Raw genomic sequence first — 15,579 nt, 5'->3', positions numbered from 1 at the left:
TAGTGAGCAAATAGTGTTTTTAATTCACAGCAATCCCAACGTTTCGAGGCCATAGCGCCCCTTTGTCAAGGTGATACGGCCCAGAAATGTTGGGATTGCTGTGATGAATTAAAAACACTCTTTGCTCACTAGCAATTGTATACAGCCTCTGAGTGCCGCTGCCTGTTGGATGTGCTGCATATGAAATTTCTTTCCAGATGGCAGCTGACATCTGTGTGAGGGTGAGGGTGAATGCCTATTCGATAGATAGATAGATAGATAGATAGATAGATAGTTCCAGGTCAGTCCACACCCTAGCCTTAATATCAATTGCTGGGTTAGCATCCACATATGGACAGGGTCACCATGACCAATCCATTCAAACGTAGAACCGGTAGTTAGGAGCACTCACCAGTCTTCATAAGCCTTTTTATTGTCATCAGATTAGACCATCAGTACATTTTTGGCTCTCCAAACTTCCATTGAAAGTATAGGAAAAGGGGCGTGGCCACACGCACTTTACCCGTGGCCACGCCCCCTTTCCTAATTTGTACCAATTTTTCTGTGTAAAATGTTGGAGGGTATGTATATATATATATATATATATATATATATATATATATAAAATCCTGTGCACATGCTCTGAGCAACACCATATTATGCCCCACAAAGTGATGCCCTTTGCACCATATTAAGCCCCTACAGTAATGCCCCTGTCACTATATTATGCCCCCACAGTTATGCCTCTGGCCCCATATTATGCCCGCAAAGTAACAATGCCCTATGCCACAGCACCTGCTCAGTCAGGGGATCCCCTCCCCCAACAGCCGCCGCTGGTCTGGGTCCCCAACGGGGGAATCGATTTGCGCCTGCCTCCTTCAAACTATTGAAAATGTCCCTCCCAAAATGGCCGCCACCACCTCCTCTAGCATCTTTAATAACTGTCTCTTATTAAGTGGAAGTCATTTTGGGAAGGACATTTGCAATAGAATTCCATATGAAATAGTGTTCACTCTAGGATTTTTTTAGGGCAGGGTGCTGATCACGGGTTGGGCACATTTTTCATTCGGGAGGGCACATTTTTCAGTTAGAAGGGCAAAATTAGGTACATACTATAATGCTTGGTCCTCCCACTCCCACATGATAAAGAATGGACAGTAGCAAAAATTTAGGGGCGTTGTTTTTCGTGGGGAAGGGGCATGGCCACATAATAGTGGCAATTCACATTACACCACACAGTAGTGCAGCTAATACACACTGCACCAGCTAGTACCTCCTATACACACTGCGACAGGTAAAGCACGTTATACATATTGCGCCAGGCAGAGCACATTCTACACTTTGCGCCAGGAAGAGCACGTTATACACGGTTCTGGTATGAATGGCCGACCATGTTATGGTCGACAGTCATTAGGTCGACCACTATTGGTCGACATTGACATGGTTGACATGGACACATGGTCGACACATGAAAATGGTCGACACATGAAAGGTCGACACATGAAAAGGTTGACATGAGTTTTTTTACTTTTTTTGGTGTCGTTTTTTGCGTAAAGTGACTGGGAACCCCAATTAGTGCACCGCGTCCCCTCGCATGGCTCGCTACGCTCGCCATGCTTCGGGCATGGTGCCTTCGCTTCGCTCGGCACAGATTACCGTTCCAATCGTAGTCCACGTGGATCGTAAAGTATGGAAAAGTTCCCCAAAAGGAAAAAAAAGGAAAAAAACTCACGTCGACCTTTTCATGTGTCGACCTTTCATGTGTCGACCATTTCATGTGTCGACCATGTGTCCATGTCAATATCGACCAATAGTGGTCGACCTAATGACTGTCGACCATTACATGGTCGACCATGTGAACGGATACCGTTATACACATTGCACCAGGTAGAGAGCACTGAGAAACACTGCACCAGGTAGAGAGCACTGAGACACATTGCACCAGGTAGAGAGCACTGAGGCACATTGCACCAGGTAGAGAGCACTGAGACACATTGCACAAGGTAGAGAGCACTGAGACACATTGCACCAGGTAGAGAGCACTGAGACACATTGCACCAGGTAGAGAGCACTGAGACACATTGCACCAGGTAGAGAGCACTGAGAAACATTGCACCAAGTAGAGAGCACTGAGACACACTGCACCAGGTAGAGAGCACTGAGACACATTGCACCAGGTAGAGAGCGCTGAGAAACATTGCACCAGGTAGAGAGCACTGAGAAACACTGCACCAGGTAGAGAGCACTGAGACACATTGCACAAGGTAGAGAGCACTGAGACACATTGCACCAGGTAGAGAGCACTGAGACACATTGCACCAGGTAGAGAGCACTGAGACACATTGCACCAGGTAGAGAGCACTGAGACACATTGCACCAGGTAGAGAGAACTGAGACACATTGCACCAGGTAGAGAGCACTGAGGCACATTGCACCAGGTAGAGAGCACTGAGAAACATTGCACCAGGTAGAGAGCACTGAGAAACACTGCACCAGGTAGAGAGCACTGAGACACATTGCACAAGGTAGAGAGCACTGAGACACATTGCACCAGGTAGAGAGCACTGAGACACATTGCACCAGGTAGAGAGCACTGAGACACATTGCACCAGGTAGAGAGCACTGAGACACATTGCACCAGGTAGAGAGCACTGAGACACATTGCACCAGGTAGAGAGCACTGAGAAACATTGCACCAAGTAGAGAGCACTGAGACACACTGCACCAGGTAGAGAGCACTGAGACACATTGCACCAGGTAGAGAGCACTGAGACACATTGCACCAGGTAGAGAGCACTGAGGCACATTGCACCAGGTAGAGAGCACTGAGACACATTGCACCAGGTAGAGAGAACTGAGAAACATTGCACCAGGTAGAGAGCACTGAGACACACTGCCCCAGGTAGAGAGCACTGAGAAACACTGCACCAGGTAGAGAGCACTGAGACACACTGCACCAGGTAGAGAGCACTGAGAAACATTGCACCAGGTAGAGAGCACTGAGACACACTGCACCAGGTAGAGAGCACTGAGACACACTGCACCAGGTAGAGAGCACTGAGAAACATTGCACCAGGTAGAGAGCACTGAGACACACTGCACCAGGTAGAGAGCACTGAGAAACATTGCACCAGGTAGAGAGCACTGAGACACACTGCACCAGGTAGAGAGCACTGAGAAACATTGCACCAGGTAGAGAGCACTGAGAAACATTGCACCAGGTAGAGAGCACTGAGAAACATTGCACCAGGTAGAGAGCACTGAGACACACTGCACCAGGTAGAGAGCACTGAGACACACTGCACCAGGTAGAGAGCACTGAGAAACATTGCACCAGGTAGAGAGCACTGAGACACACTGCACCAGGTAGAGAGCACAGAGACACATTGCACCAGGTAGAGAGCACTGAGAAACATTGCACCAGGTAGAGAGCACTGAGACACATTGCACCATGTAGAGAGCACTGAGACACACTGCACCAGGTAGAGAGCACTGAGAAACATTGCACCAGGTAGAGAGCACTGAGAAACATTGCACCAGGTAGAGAGCACTGAGACACACTGCACCAGGTAGAGAGCACTGAGAAACATTGCACCAGGTAGAGAGCACTGAGAAACATTGCACCAGGTAGAGAGCACTGAGAAACATTGCACCAGGTAGAGAGCACTGAGAAACATTGCACCAGGTAGAGAGCACTGAGACACACTGCACCAGGTAGAGAGCACTGAGACACACTGCACCAGGTAGAGAGCACTGAGAAACATTGCACCAGGTAGAGAGCACTGAGACACACTGCACCAGGTAGAGAGCACTGAGAAACATTACACCAGGTAGAGAGCACTGAGACACATTGCACCAGGTAGAGAGCACTGAGAAACATTGCACCAGGTAGAGAGCACTGAGACACACTGCACCAGCTAGGGAACATTTTTGATCTCTGCTTTTTTTTTGCCAAGTTTACTTACTGGGGGCTGATGCTGCTGGAGTTGATTGCGCTGGTCCCCCCTCACACACCGCGGAGCTGGTTGGAAATGGCCACCACACTGATCCATGATGTACACAGAGGAGGAAGGGCTGGGTTTGCCTCGGCGGGAGAGACAAACCTAGCCCTCCTGTCTCTACAGATCATGAGCAGACCTATAGTCTGCTCGCAGAGGAGGGGAGTTGCGGCGGCTGACAGCTAAGGATGGGCGGGACAAGGCGGGTGGGAGGGGGCGGGACGGGGGGCGAGGAGGTCTCTGTCTCTCATGCAGGGAGACAGTGTGTTAATGTGTCCGGCGGCCAGCAAAGTGCAGGGCGGCATTCAGGGGTCTAAAAAAGGGGCAGGGCGCAGCGCCCTGTGAAAGACATCTAGAGTGAACACTATGAAATACTGTCTGCAGCACTGACGCGGCATGACGTCATGCTTCGCCATAATGATGCAGAGAGCAGCGGGCGGCGGTAATAGCAGCAGACGGTACAAGCAGCCTATGCCCACCCCTATCTGCTAAGAGTGACTGGGCTCAGGACAGTTGTCCCTACAGTACTCCCTTGATGGCGGCCCTGAGATACACTCTAAACCTATTGGGTATCCGGATGGCAGGTCGACACTACTAAGGTCGCCAATCAATTGGTCGACATGCATTAGGTCAACATAGACAAAAGGTCAACATTGTAAAAAGGTCGACACGGCGAGTTTCTGGTGACTTTACAGAGTAAATGACACAGAAAAAAAAATCTTTTCCTGTGTCGACCATTTTACCATGTCAACCTTTTTCACCTGTTGACCTGTTGTGTTTCGACTTTTTGGGGTGACTGTCCTTGTTTTTAGATTTTTATTAATTTCCCCCCATCCTCCATTATTGCCCCATATACGAGTCCAAAGCCTGGTGCCAAGCCAAAACCAAACCCCTTTCTCACCTTGAAACTTCTCGATGCCAGCAATATCGAAATGCAAGGATGGGAGTAGTGTCTGTGAAGCCAGGTAAACAAAATTAGACATCAAGCCCATCGGTGGGAAACGGTAAAGGGGCCAAGGTGCAGAGTGAGGACAGGGTCTGCGTACAGAAAATCTACAGAGAGTGGAGGTCGGCAAAGGACGTCGGAAGCAAAGGACTAAGAAGACATCTGGGAACAAGGATTTGGGAAGAGCATGGTAAGAATGGTAGACAATACAGGTGTCCAAAGAGGAGTAGAAACAGTTTGTTGTGGGTGGAAAGAAAATGGGCAGGAGATCAACAGGAGAACGTTGGGTGAGGAGGAAGAGATGTGCCACTTACCCCACACACACCATGACAGCGTCAAACCTCTGTGCCACTAATTTATCGTCATCCTGATAGTGCACCGTCACATCCCAGGAGACCTTTCGCCAGTCCCCGTCCCTAGACACGGCAGAGGCCGACACCACTCGGCTGTTAATCGGCAAGACACAGCGACAGGGACTTAGATGTGTCAGGACTTCTGCAAACCAGTCCATGGAGCCCAAGTAATAAATGTAACAGAGGGGTAGTGGAGGGGAACCCCCAAAACACAGAAGACCTTTCACACAATACGCATAACTGCAACCGTGGCAGATCTTTGTCATAACCACCCAAACCCAAGGGTGAGGCTTTGTGTTAACCCCGGTGGCCTCACCTTGATGTGGGTCCCGACGGAGAATATGCCCTTGTACTCCTCCAGGTATTTCAACACTTCTGAGTGATGGATGCACTAACACTATAAGATGTCTACATTCTGTGGCCTTCAAACCAATGTCTAACTAGTAAGTCTACTGATTAACTACTCCTTTTGGAGACCTATATAATTCTACACAGGCCTTTATTGATGGGATAAGACCTACGAGTAAAGTTGGTATGTTCAAATATTATTGTTGTTTTTTTTCCTATGACCCTAACTAGGCCATGTCAGGTCCCGACAGCTGCAGCCAGCACTCTACCCGCACGTTGATCTCTTCTACTGCGAGCCAGCTCCAGACTCTTTGGTGTCCTCTCAGGGTTTACCCGCTGTATTGCAGCCCCATCACCGGCGTTCCATGTGCCTGGTTCCCGCCAGCTCCATCCGGTGGGCGCCGCCATCTTGCTGAGAGTCACCTGACTGGGAACTGACCAGGTTGTTAGGAGCAGTTGTCATTTACTCCATGATGCTGAAATCCCAACGTCACTTGGCTACAGTGGTTATGCACGGTCAATACATTATTATGACCACCTCCTACATTTGACGTCAGCAGTCAAAGTACGTCACGTGTCATGAAGTACGTCACGTGACATGCGCTGGCATGGTGAATATATAAGGTGTGCGATAGGCCGTCTGCACACACATCACTCATTGCTGTCATGGGTAAAAGGGGTGATTTATCTGAGCTGCAAAAAGGGATGATTATCAGCTTTCGGGCCAAGGGTGGCAGTATCTCTGACACAGCGCAGTGTGTGACCTGTTGGCGTGCTGCTGCGGTGAAGGTGTGTCGTGACTGGACAAATGGTACCATTGCGAATAACCGACGTGGAAACTGCGGAGCACCACGTGCCATTGATATGAGAGGTGAATGTCGGCTACAAAGGTGCGTGAGGGCCGACCGACATGCTACAGTGGGCAAAGCAAAAGATAAAAAAAGGACTTTGCCCCTGGACAATGCGAGGGGTTCAACACACATTTGTTGTTTTTCTTTTTTTCTTTGCATGCAGGGTAAACGCTGTCTGCTTCTGCATGCAGCCCACACCTGCTGGGCAGCTTTATTCTGACGCTGCAATTTACACAGGCCTCCCCCATATCTAAAGCTCTCTACACAATTTACGCCTGCACCCCTTCACCATGACTGAAGACCCGGGAGTTTTATACACACCAATATAAGCGCACTGTCACCTACACGGCCTGGACGAAGCCAATGTGTGAGCTGGCCAAATATTTCTATGCATAAACTACCTAGGAACTAGCGACATCATGAGGCACGAGGTACCGGGCACATTGTTACACTACCTGCTGATGACTATTGTCCCAGCCCAATAAGTAAGTGCCTCCTATATATGTACAGGGTGGATATTTCCATTCAGCTTGTAGTTTTGTATTTTTATCTGCAAGCCTTCTGGCAGAGGTGGATTGGCCACATGTACACCCGGGAAGATTCCCGGTGGCCTGATGTGTATGAGGGGCCTGTTTTATTTGTTGACATGTGAGGGGTGGTGCTGCCGCCATGGTTACACGTTATATAGCTGGTGTTGCCCACGTGAGGCCACTTCTACAAATTTATCCAGGGCCACGTTCCCAATGCGCCCCGGCCTTGTTGGACCTTATAAATAAAACGTAACATTGTTACTGATTGCAAGCGAACGGACCGGGTGCGGTCCCGTGGATATAGGCCTGTTTATGTTTGGAAGTAAAGCAAAAAAAAAAGCAACTTTGTGTCTGGAACAAACCATGTTGCACTATATTGTTTCTGTGCAGGGTAAATACTGGCTGCTTTTGCATGCAGCCCACAAATGTTAGACAGCTTTATTTTTACATTGCAATTTAGATTCAGTTTGAACACACCCCACCCAAAAACTAATACCCCTTTTCCACTAGCTCATTTACCCGTGTTTTTTGCCAGTGGAAAAGGGTCCCCCAGCAAAAACCCGGATCAAGTGACACGTGAATCCTACCCGGGTAGCTACCTGGGTAGGACACAGGAATGATCCGGGTAAGGTTGTAGTGTAAACGGAAGTCGTGTCGATGCGACACGGCTCCCGTTTACACTGTATGGAAGGGCGGCTCTGGGAGATCATGTGATCTCCCAGCGCCGCCCCTGCCGCGTCACCAACCCGACAATATGGCGGGTTGGTGAGCACAGTGGGAAAGGGGCTGAGCATAGGCCGCAGCCGGGTAGCACCCGTGTCAGGCTCCCGGCTGCGACCGGTGCTTAGTAGTGGAAAAGGGGTATCACTCTCTCTTCACGTTACAGTGCAGCATGGATTTGCCCCGTTGCTTGCTTTTTGTGCTTTCATTACTTTCCTTGGTGCGTATGTGCCATACAGACGCAGGGGATGCATGCATATAACATTCTGTTCATTGGCGCTGCCCCGGCCGCTCGTACATGTTGGGGTTAGTAAAGCATCTCAAAGCTTCGCTACAGCATAACATACTGTGTACCTTACCTTACAGCTCCGCTACGATGTACAGCGCATTATCTCTTGGACTGCTAATGTAAGCCAGGTATTTACCAGGCTTTTAGTATGTAGTCTGAATGTGTACTATTCATGCTGTGCCTAATCCAAAGCCACAGAGAGAGTATTTGTACTTTAAAGACTTGGCTGAGAAGCTCAGAGTGATTCACGGGCTGATCCAAAGGACGGTGCAGTAAGCAGAGTCTTTGGATGCAAATACTGCAGGGGGCGTCTTGTGTTAATAGACGCCTCCTGCCGTCTTCTGCAAGAACATCGTCCGACTGAGTGACCCCCTCAGGTTATGCAGGATGGCCGGGCTGTTCATGCTGCTGGGGCCAGGAGATCTGTATTGGTGGACACACAAATAACACCCCCCCCCGTTTTGTAGAACGGCCCCATCATCAACCCCCCAAACAGCTTGGGGGCACTGCAAGCGACAACGCAGGACCTGTTCTGTACACTGCCCAGTCCACCCGCTATTGGAGCACTACATGAACCGTTGGCTTTGCATTCTACTCTGAATCATTGTACAATCCAGTAAGTCAAAGTTGTCTGAAGGCTCGTGTGCCCGATTAAGCAATGTACACAAACCCAATTATTTTGCAGTCAGGATAGTCAGGCACGACCTCAGGGCAGCTCAGAACTTTGACAATCGACTAATCTGCGGCGGATGCTGAGTCTTTATACGCAGCCGCTCTGACTGGCATAGCCGCCAGGGGGCGCCTCCATACAAATCCAAGTGGCTGCGTCATTTGCACATTTTCGCACAGCCGCTGCGTACACATTTTGCAGCTGCGAATACATTTGCGTACGTCTCTGGATCAGGTCCTCTGTCTACAGATGCAGCAATAGAACAGTGATACCTAGGGGACAAAAGTATATTGGCGCCATGAGATGACCCTTTAGCCCGGGCAGCTAAGGAATAAGGAAGAACAAATCAAACCTTTGCTGTGAAAAGAAGTCATGTTTCATTGTATCATCCACAGCACAAAAATAATGTTCATTTTATGTAACTGATAATGCAGTTTCTCGGCAGCCAAATATATTGAATTCTATAAATAAAGTAACAGTGCGTTGAAATAAGGTAACACCACCGTCGTCTCACCAGCTATTGGGGGACTACAAGTCCTTGGAAGAAATGAGGGGGGTAGAACAATGGAAAAGAGAGGGAGCAGGGTGCTTCAAGCGGGCGTCAGATGTTCCTCCTTCTGTTTCATCAGTCCCAGGGGCAGAAGGAAAGGATTCAGCGGACAGAGGCCCAGGTCCTTCCAGCTGGTTGCCTGCGGATGGGTTTGTGTCTCCTCTGTATCCGAGGGCTCAGACTTGGGTTGGGAGTTCAGGAAAGCATAGGTCTTACGCAGGAAAATGCCTATCTCCGCAGTGTCCAGTGCCTGAAACTGGTCCGGGATGCAATGAAGCAGCCGCAGAAGTACCGCAGACTCTGGAAAGGAACAACGGAGATAAACTGAGTCCGCGCCACATCTCACAAGTATAGCAGGTCCAATAGATCTCAAATAAATAACCCAGAAACATCTCCAACTACTGTTGTTTATTTTCCTTAGAAATAAATAAGTCAGCACCATCAAACAACTATCTAGCTGCTGTGGGACTACACATCCCAGCAAGCCCTGCCACAGTTTTGCTATCAGGGCATGATAAAACTGTGGAGGGGCATACTGAGATGTGTAGTACAGCAGCAGCTGGAGGGCAACTTATTGCCCACCCCTGATCTAGAACCCAATAGGCTGTTTCTCTCCCTCCTCCTCCCAACAGCTTCATACGGTCTTTGTACTTGTAGCCCCACCTACAATCGATGCCCTAAAGCTCCGCCCCCTTTTCATAAGCCTCCTCAAAATCGATACTGGAATAGACAGCAGGATTAGGGTGTAAGAACATATGTGCCTTGGGGACATCACCAAAAACGTCCTTTTGATGAAACTTCTTCATTTCCCCTGAATACGTACCACATCCAGACAGCTGTGGAAGCTCCTCCCCTCTAGCGGCTTTCGACAGATATTTGTAGATCTTTTCAAAGTCCAAACTCTGCCATCCATCCTTATTGGCAGATGCAGTTGGCTCCTCCCCCGAGGAACCAGGTGCCTCCTCTGAAGAGCCTTTCTGCTTCACACTTCGGCCGGCAGAAGCTGTAGCACCGGCCGCCCTCCCCCTAGGGTACTTGCTGGGGATTGAGTGACAGAGATTGACCGGTTCTGTGGCTGCTACTGTCAGAATCTGGAACAAGGAGAAGTAAAAACTAGACCACATCCCATGTATCCATGAGGGGAAGAGGAGGGTTCTGTGAATGGTGGTGGTGGGTGAGAGAAGGGGAAAGAGTGGGACATTACCTGTGAGAACGCTGAAGTTACGGTTTCTTCTGTCGGGTCAGACATCCTGCTGGCTAAGTCTGTCCAAAGCTTTCAGTGATACACAAATTGGAAGAGGAAAATAACAGGTTAGGGGCGAGATGTACTAAGCAGTGAAAAGAGTGGAGAAGTGAGCCAGTGGAGAAGTTGCCCATGGCAACCAATCAGCTGCTCTGTATAATTTTATAGTATGCAAATTATAAATGTTACATCACTGCTGATTGGTTGCCACTGGCTCACTTCTCCATTCTTTTCACTGGATTAGTACATCTCCCCCTAGCTATCTGGAGAGCAAACATTTTTCGGGGGGGAGGGGGGGGGGGGGCGGAGGGTCTGTGTTTGACCCTCCTAAACATTTACCTCGATGGGAGCAGGAGTCTGAGCATCCTGGGTTTTCTTCTCCTTGGCCCATTTCTCATACTCCGTCTGTACGGCCTCCCGGGCAGCCCGGCCCCGTAGCCAGGCAATGTATGAGGAGACCTGTAACAGACCACACACATATGTAGCACATCCAACACGCCAGTAAATATGAATAACGCTGTTACTATATAATACGCAAGTGATGTTGTTATATATCCAAACTGTAAATAACATCTGTAGGAACACTGTAAAGCGCCCCAGAGTATGATGATGATAATAATAATAATAATATGCTGCTGTCCGGCTCATCTTCCTCTCCAAATGTACTACGTCCGCCTCCCCTCTCTTACAAGCCCTACACTGGCTCCCCTTCCCCTTCAGAATCCATTTCAAGCTTCTCACACTCACTTACAAAGCCCTCACCCACTCCTCTTCCATCAACATCTCTGACCTTATCTCCCTCTACACACCCACCCGTCCTCTTCTCTCTGCTAATGCACGCTGACTCTCCTGCCTACGGATTACTTCCTCCCACTACTACCTCCACCATTTTTCACGTGCTGCTCCCTCTCTCTGGAATTCTCTACCTCAGACTCTCTACCTAACTCTAAACTGGCTCTCAAGACCCGCTTCTTCATCAAACCCAGCCAATCTCATCCTAACCCTCTGTTCCACGCTCCCTGTGTACCCCATCTGTGTCCCCCCTGTCTGTCTGACCCTCCACTTTAGAATGTAAGCTCTCACGAGCAGGGCCCTCTTCCCTCATGTGCTTTTCCCCACTAAGACTATTTTCTACTCCATACGACGACACTTAACCCTCGGTTTCTGCCCCCCTGATGCTTATTTCAGTATCCTGTCAACTGCTGCAGCAATGTTTATATTCCATGTTTTTGTCCTACATTGTCTTGTACTGTAGTAGCTGGTTTCTTGTTTTGCTCATTTGTCTATGTACTTTGTTAGGCGCTGCGGAACCCTTGAGGCGCCATATAAAAAAACAATAATAATAATATGTCCTTGTGCTTTATATAGTTGCTGGTGACTTCTGATATCCCTATAATGTACAGTAGGGAGTACATTATCCCATGTCCCATCCGCTCCGCCGAGAGCTGCAAACACTGCTCTGTGACTTTTAATTGATATCAAATGGTCCGATGGCTGATTTATTCTATTGCATGTCCGTAGGCAACCACCGCTGGCTCTTCCAATTGCGTATATTGGTCCCGTGATATTAGCCTGCCCCCCTCGGATAACATCAGATGTAACACCAGCTGAGGACAATTCAGGACACGGCCAATCACCGTCTGTGCCGTATCATCACTTAGGGGTCTATTTATGAAGCAGTGAAAAGACTGGAGAAGCGAGCCAGTGGAGAAGTTGCCCATGGCAACCAATCAGCTGCTCTGTATGATTTTATAGCATGCAAATTATAAATGTTACGTCAATGCAAATTGGTTCTTCTCCACTGGCTCACTTCTTCACAGTTTTCACTGCTTCATGAATAGACCCCTTAGTAATAATAATGGATAACACATCAGAAACATTATACGGAAACTGGCGCACAGGGAAAAAGTTGATGCAACCCACAATCAACCAATCGGATTCCTTCGGCGATGAGCGGAGCTTCAAGATAGGTAAGTGCACTCTGCTAGGGAGTCAGCAGCTCCCGCTGCAACGCTTTAGCCACCTACCTCTGACTGGCTCCGGCCTTGAACCTGGGGCTCCGGGACCTTTTTGCCGGCCTGGGATTTGAGAGCCCTCAGGAGCTCCATTTTTTCCCTGGCTGTCCATGCGAGGCGGAGGAGTGCCGGGCGTGCTGGGGCCATATTCTGGATCTCATAGCGCACAGGGGCAGATCTCCTGCGTAAGGGAGGCTTCATGATCCTTGGCCCTGCAATAGAGAAAGCAGTGTTTATAACGTGTGGGCGTATGGGCCGGCATCAGGGGTCCATTATAATATACAGCGTAGAAGTTCAAATCAGCTGCAGCTTGCTACCATGAATCAGCGCGGCCGCACAACCGCTGACATTGCGTGAAATGCCGCCACTGACGCCGCACGTCTCTTGTAATCACACTTGACATGAGGTGGTTGAGTCAGGGCAGGAGAACCCCCAACCCTCTCCATTAACCAATGCACTAACTTACCTCAACCTCCAATGGCGCAGCAGCGTCAATAAAATGGCTTCACCACGCCAACGCTCACCATCGCCAAAATGATTGCCGATACTTATATATAATACATATTTTATCCGGTTCCATATATATTTATGCCCTATATACTTCTATAATACCATCCCTACAGTGCACAGTGCAGAAAGCGGCTCTCGCAAGCTGTTTATGAAACTACAAGTCCCAGCATGCCCTGCCACAGTTCTCCTATTAGGGAGTGCTAAAACTGTGCAGGTCATGCTGGGACTTGTAGTTCCACAACAGCCGGAGAGAGCCGCAGGCTGGCCAGGCATGCACAGTACTGCAGCTAACAAATATACAGCAGGTTTAGGCTGCCTGATACTTGTAGTTGCCCAGGGAATGCAGAAGACCCTGTAGCACCCACTCAGCACAGAGGGACAGGAGCACACCCACTGTGTGTATATATAAGCTGTACACACCGCCCTGCACACACAGTACCTGATAATGAAGCCGGTCCTGCTTGCTGCTGAAGTGAGCGGACCACGTGACTGAGCTCTCCAGGACCTGGTTGCGCTGACGTCACGGAAGGGCAGTGAAGCCTGGGGAAGTGTGGGCGGATGCAGGGCAGCTGCAGAGAGAGGTTATGTCAGTGCCTCCCTGTAGCGGTGCCTGATGGTGGTGAGCGAAGGCTGCGGGAGCGGAGAGTACAGGGGACAGGCGCTTACAGGCTGCTGCGGGAAATGTCTCATTTAATAAGAGGGGAAAAAATAATTAAAAGATATCCTGGCAGCGGTGGGATTCGAACCCACGCCCCCGAAGAGACTGGAGCCTTAATCCAGCGCCTTAGACCGCTCGGCCACGCTACCTGATGTGTGATTTGGATGTGATACAATGTATCAATCACTCTACCTGTATCATGTTCCCGGGCTCCTGTCCCGCAGCACGCCGCATTCCCTGCAATGACTAAGGAGAAGGTGGTCTGTCTCCAGCAGCGTGGATGGCCCACACTATATAGTGAGGACTCAGGGTGCACAGTGTGGAGAGATATACAAGTCTATATACCCGATGCACAGGACTCAGGGTGCACAGTGTAGTGAGAGAGCTACAGATCCCCATACCTGATGCACGGGACTCGGGGTGCACAGAGTGGGGAGTTATACAGGTCTATTATATACCGGATGCACAGGACTCAGGGTGCACAGTGTGGCGAGATATACAAGTCTATATACCCGATGCACAGGACTCAGAGTGCACAGTGTGGTGAGATATGCAGGTCTGTATACCCGATGCACAGGACTCAGGGTGCACAGTGTGGTGAGATATGCAGGTCTGTATACCCGATGCACAGGACTCCGGGTGCACAGTGTGGTGAGATATGCAGGTGTATATACCCGATGCACAGGACTCAGGGTGCACAGTGTGGTGAGATATGCAGGTGTATATACCCGATGCACAGGACTCAGGGTGCACAGTGTGGTGAGATATACAGGTCTATTATATACCCGATGCACAGGACTCATGGTGCACAGTGTAGGGAGATATACAGGTCTACTATATGCCCGATGCACAGGACTCAGGGTGCACAGTGTGGTGAGATATGCAGGTCTGTATACCCGATGCACAGGACTCAGGGTGGACAGTGTAGTGAGATATGCAGGTCTGTATGCCCGATGCACAGGACCCAGATCTGATGCACAGGTGAGCAGAGTGCAGTGATATGATGAGATGTACATTTCCATATGATGCACAGTGTGGTGAGATATGCAGGTCTGATGCCCGATGCACAGGACTCAGGGTGCACAGTGTGGTGAGATATACAGGTCTCCATACCCGATGCACAGGACTCGGTGCACAGTGTGGTGAGATATACAGGTCTATTATATACCAGATGCACAGGACTCGGTGCACAGTGTGGTGAGATATACAGGTCTATTATATACCCGATGCACAGGACTTAGGCTGCACAGTGTGGTGAGATATACAGGTGTATATACCCGATGCACAGGACCCAGATCTGATGCACAGGTGAGGACAGTGCAGTGATATGATGAGCTGTATGTGCATGTGATGCACAGGACTCAGCGTGCTCAGTGCGTGGTGAAATCAATGTAAGCAGAATGACTGACACACAAAGAGTTACATGGTGACGCTGTAGCTATGTACTCAGCTCTCGGCAACTTTAGTCACATGGCTCGTTGGTCTAGGGGTATGATTCTCGCTTCGGGTGCGAGAGGTCCCGGGTTCAAATCCCGGACGAGCCCACTTTTTGTCTTTCCATGTTATTTGTGTACAGCATTGCTCTATTCCCCAGCCTGTTCCTGCGGCTGTCTCTCCTCACCTAGTGTAATATTACCACCGGGCTGATATCCTCCTGATACAGTAACATTATAATCTCTGGGGTGATATTCTCCTGATACAGTAACATTATAATCACCAGGGTGATATTCTCCTGATACAGTAACATTATAATCACCGGGGTGATATTCTCCTGATACAGTAACATTATAATCTCCAGGGTGATATTCTCCTGATACAGTAACATTATAATCACCAGGGTGATATTTTCCTGATACAGTAACATTATAATCACCGGGGTGATATCCTCCTGATACAGTAACATTATAATCTCCAGGGTG

General features: G+C 49.2%; 1 protein-coding gene and 2 non-coding genes across 4 annotated transcripts; 1 reads left to right on the top strand and 2 right to left on the bottom strand.

The window, feature by feature from the left end:
* Nucleotides 1–9,274: 9,274 nt before the first annotated feature.
* On the bottom strand, nucleotides 9,275–13,546 carry SNAPC2 (small nuclear RNA activating complex polypeptide 2). 2 transcript variants are annotated; one of them, XM_063930892.1, is made up of 6 exons: nucleotides 13,442–13,546; nucleotides 12,505–12,704; nucleotides 10,817–10,936; nucleotides 10,439–10,507; nucleotides 10,058–10,325; nucleotides 9,275–9,534 (listed from the first exon to the last, which is right to left on the bottom strand). In XM_063930892.1, the coding sequence occupies exons 2-6, from the start codon at nucleotides 12,691–12,693 to the stop codon at nucleotides 9,275–9,277; spliced, it is 906 nt and encodes a 301-aa protein (XP_063786962.1). In that variant the 5' UTR covers nucleotides 12,694–12,704; nucleotides 13,442–13,546. The 2 variants fall into 2 exon arrangements, with proteins under 2 accessions (XP_063786962.1, XP_063786963.1); XM_063930893.1 differs by lacking the exon at nucleotides 13,442–13,546 and adding an exon at nucleotides 12,959–13,127.
* Nucleotides 13,547–13,727: 181 nt separating this feature from the next.
* TRNAL-AAG (transfer RNA leucine (anticodon AAG)) lies at nucleotides 13,728–13,809 on the bottom strand. Its single transcript has one exon. It is a non-coding gene; the product is annotated as a tRNA-Leu (tRNA).
* A 1,323-nt stretch (nucleotides 13,810–15,132) lies between these two features.
* On the top strand, nucleotides 15,133–15,204 carry TRNAP-CGG (transfer RNA proline (anticodon CGG)). The gene has a single exon. It is a non-coding gene; the product is annotated as a tRNA-Pro (tRNA).
* Nucleotides 15,205–15,579: the final 375 nt, after the last annotated feature.

Source organism: Pseudophryne corroboree, chromosome 6, assembly GCF_028390025.1.
Source record: "Pseudophryne corroboree isolate aPseCor3 chromosome 6, aPseCor3.hap2, whole genome shotgun sequence".
NCBI lineage: Eukaryota > Metazoa > Chordata > Amphibia > Anura > Myobatrachidae > Pseudophryne > Pseudophryne corroboree.
The sequence above is the reverse complement of the archived record's forward strand: the minus strand, read 5'-3'. Positions and strand labels throughout refer to the sequence as shown.

What these genes read in the sequence shown, in the direction of transcription:
- SNAPC2 (XM_063930892.1), bottom strand. Translation starts at nt 12,693, where the DNA reads ATGAAGCCTCCCTTACGCAGGAGATCTGCCCCTGTGCGCTATGAGATC. An exon ending in AAGGCCGGAGCCAGTCAGAG is followed by an intron (nt 10,937 to 12,504) that starts GTAGGTGGCTAA and finishes GGTCTGTTACAG; the next exon opens with GTCTCCTCATACATTGCCTG. An exon ending in AGACTCCTGCTCCCATCGAG is followed by an intron (nt 10,508 to 10,816) that starts GTAAATGTTTAG and finishes TATCACTGAAAG; the next exon opens with CTTTGGACAGACTTAGCCAG.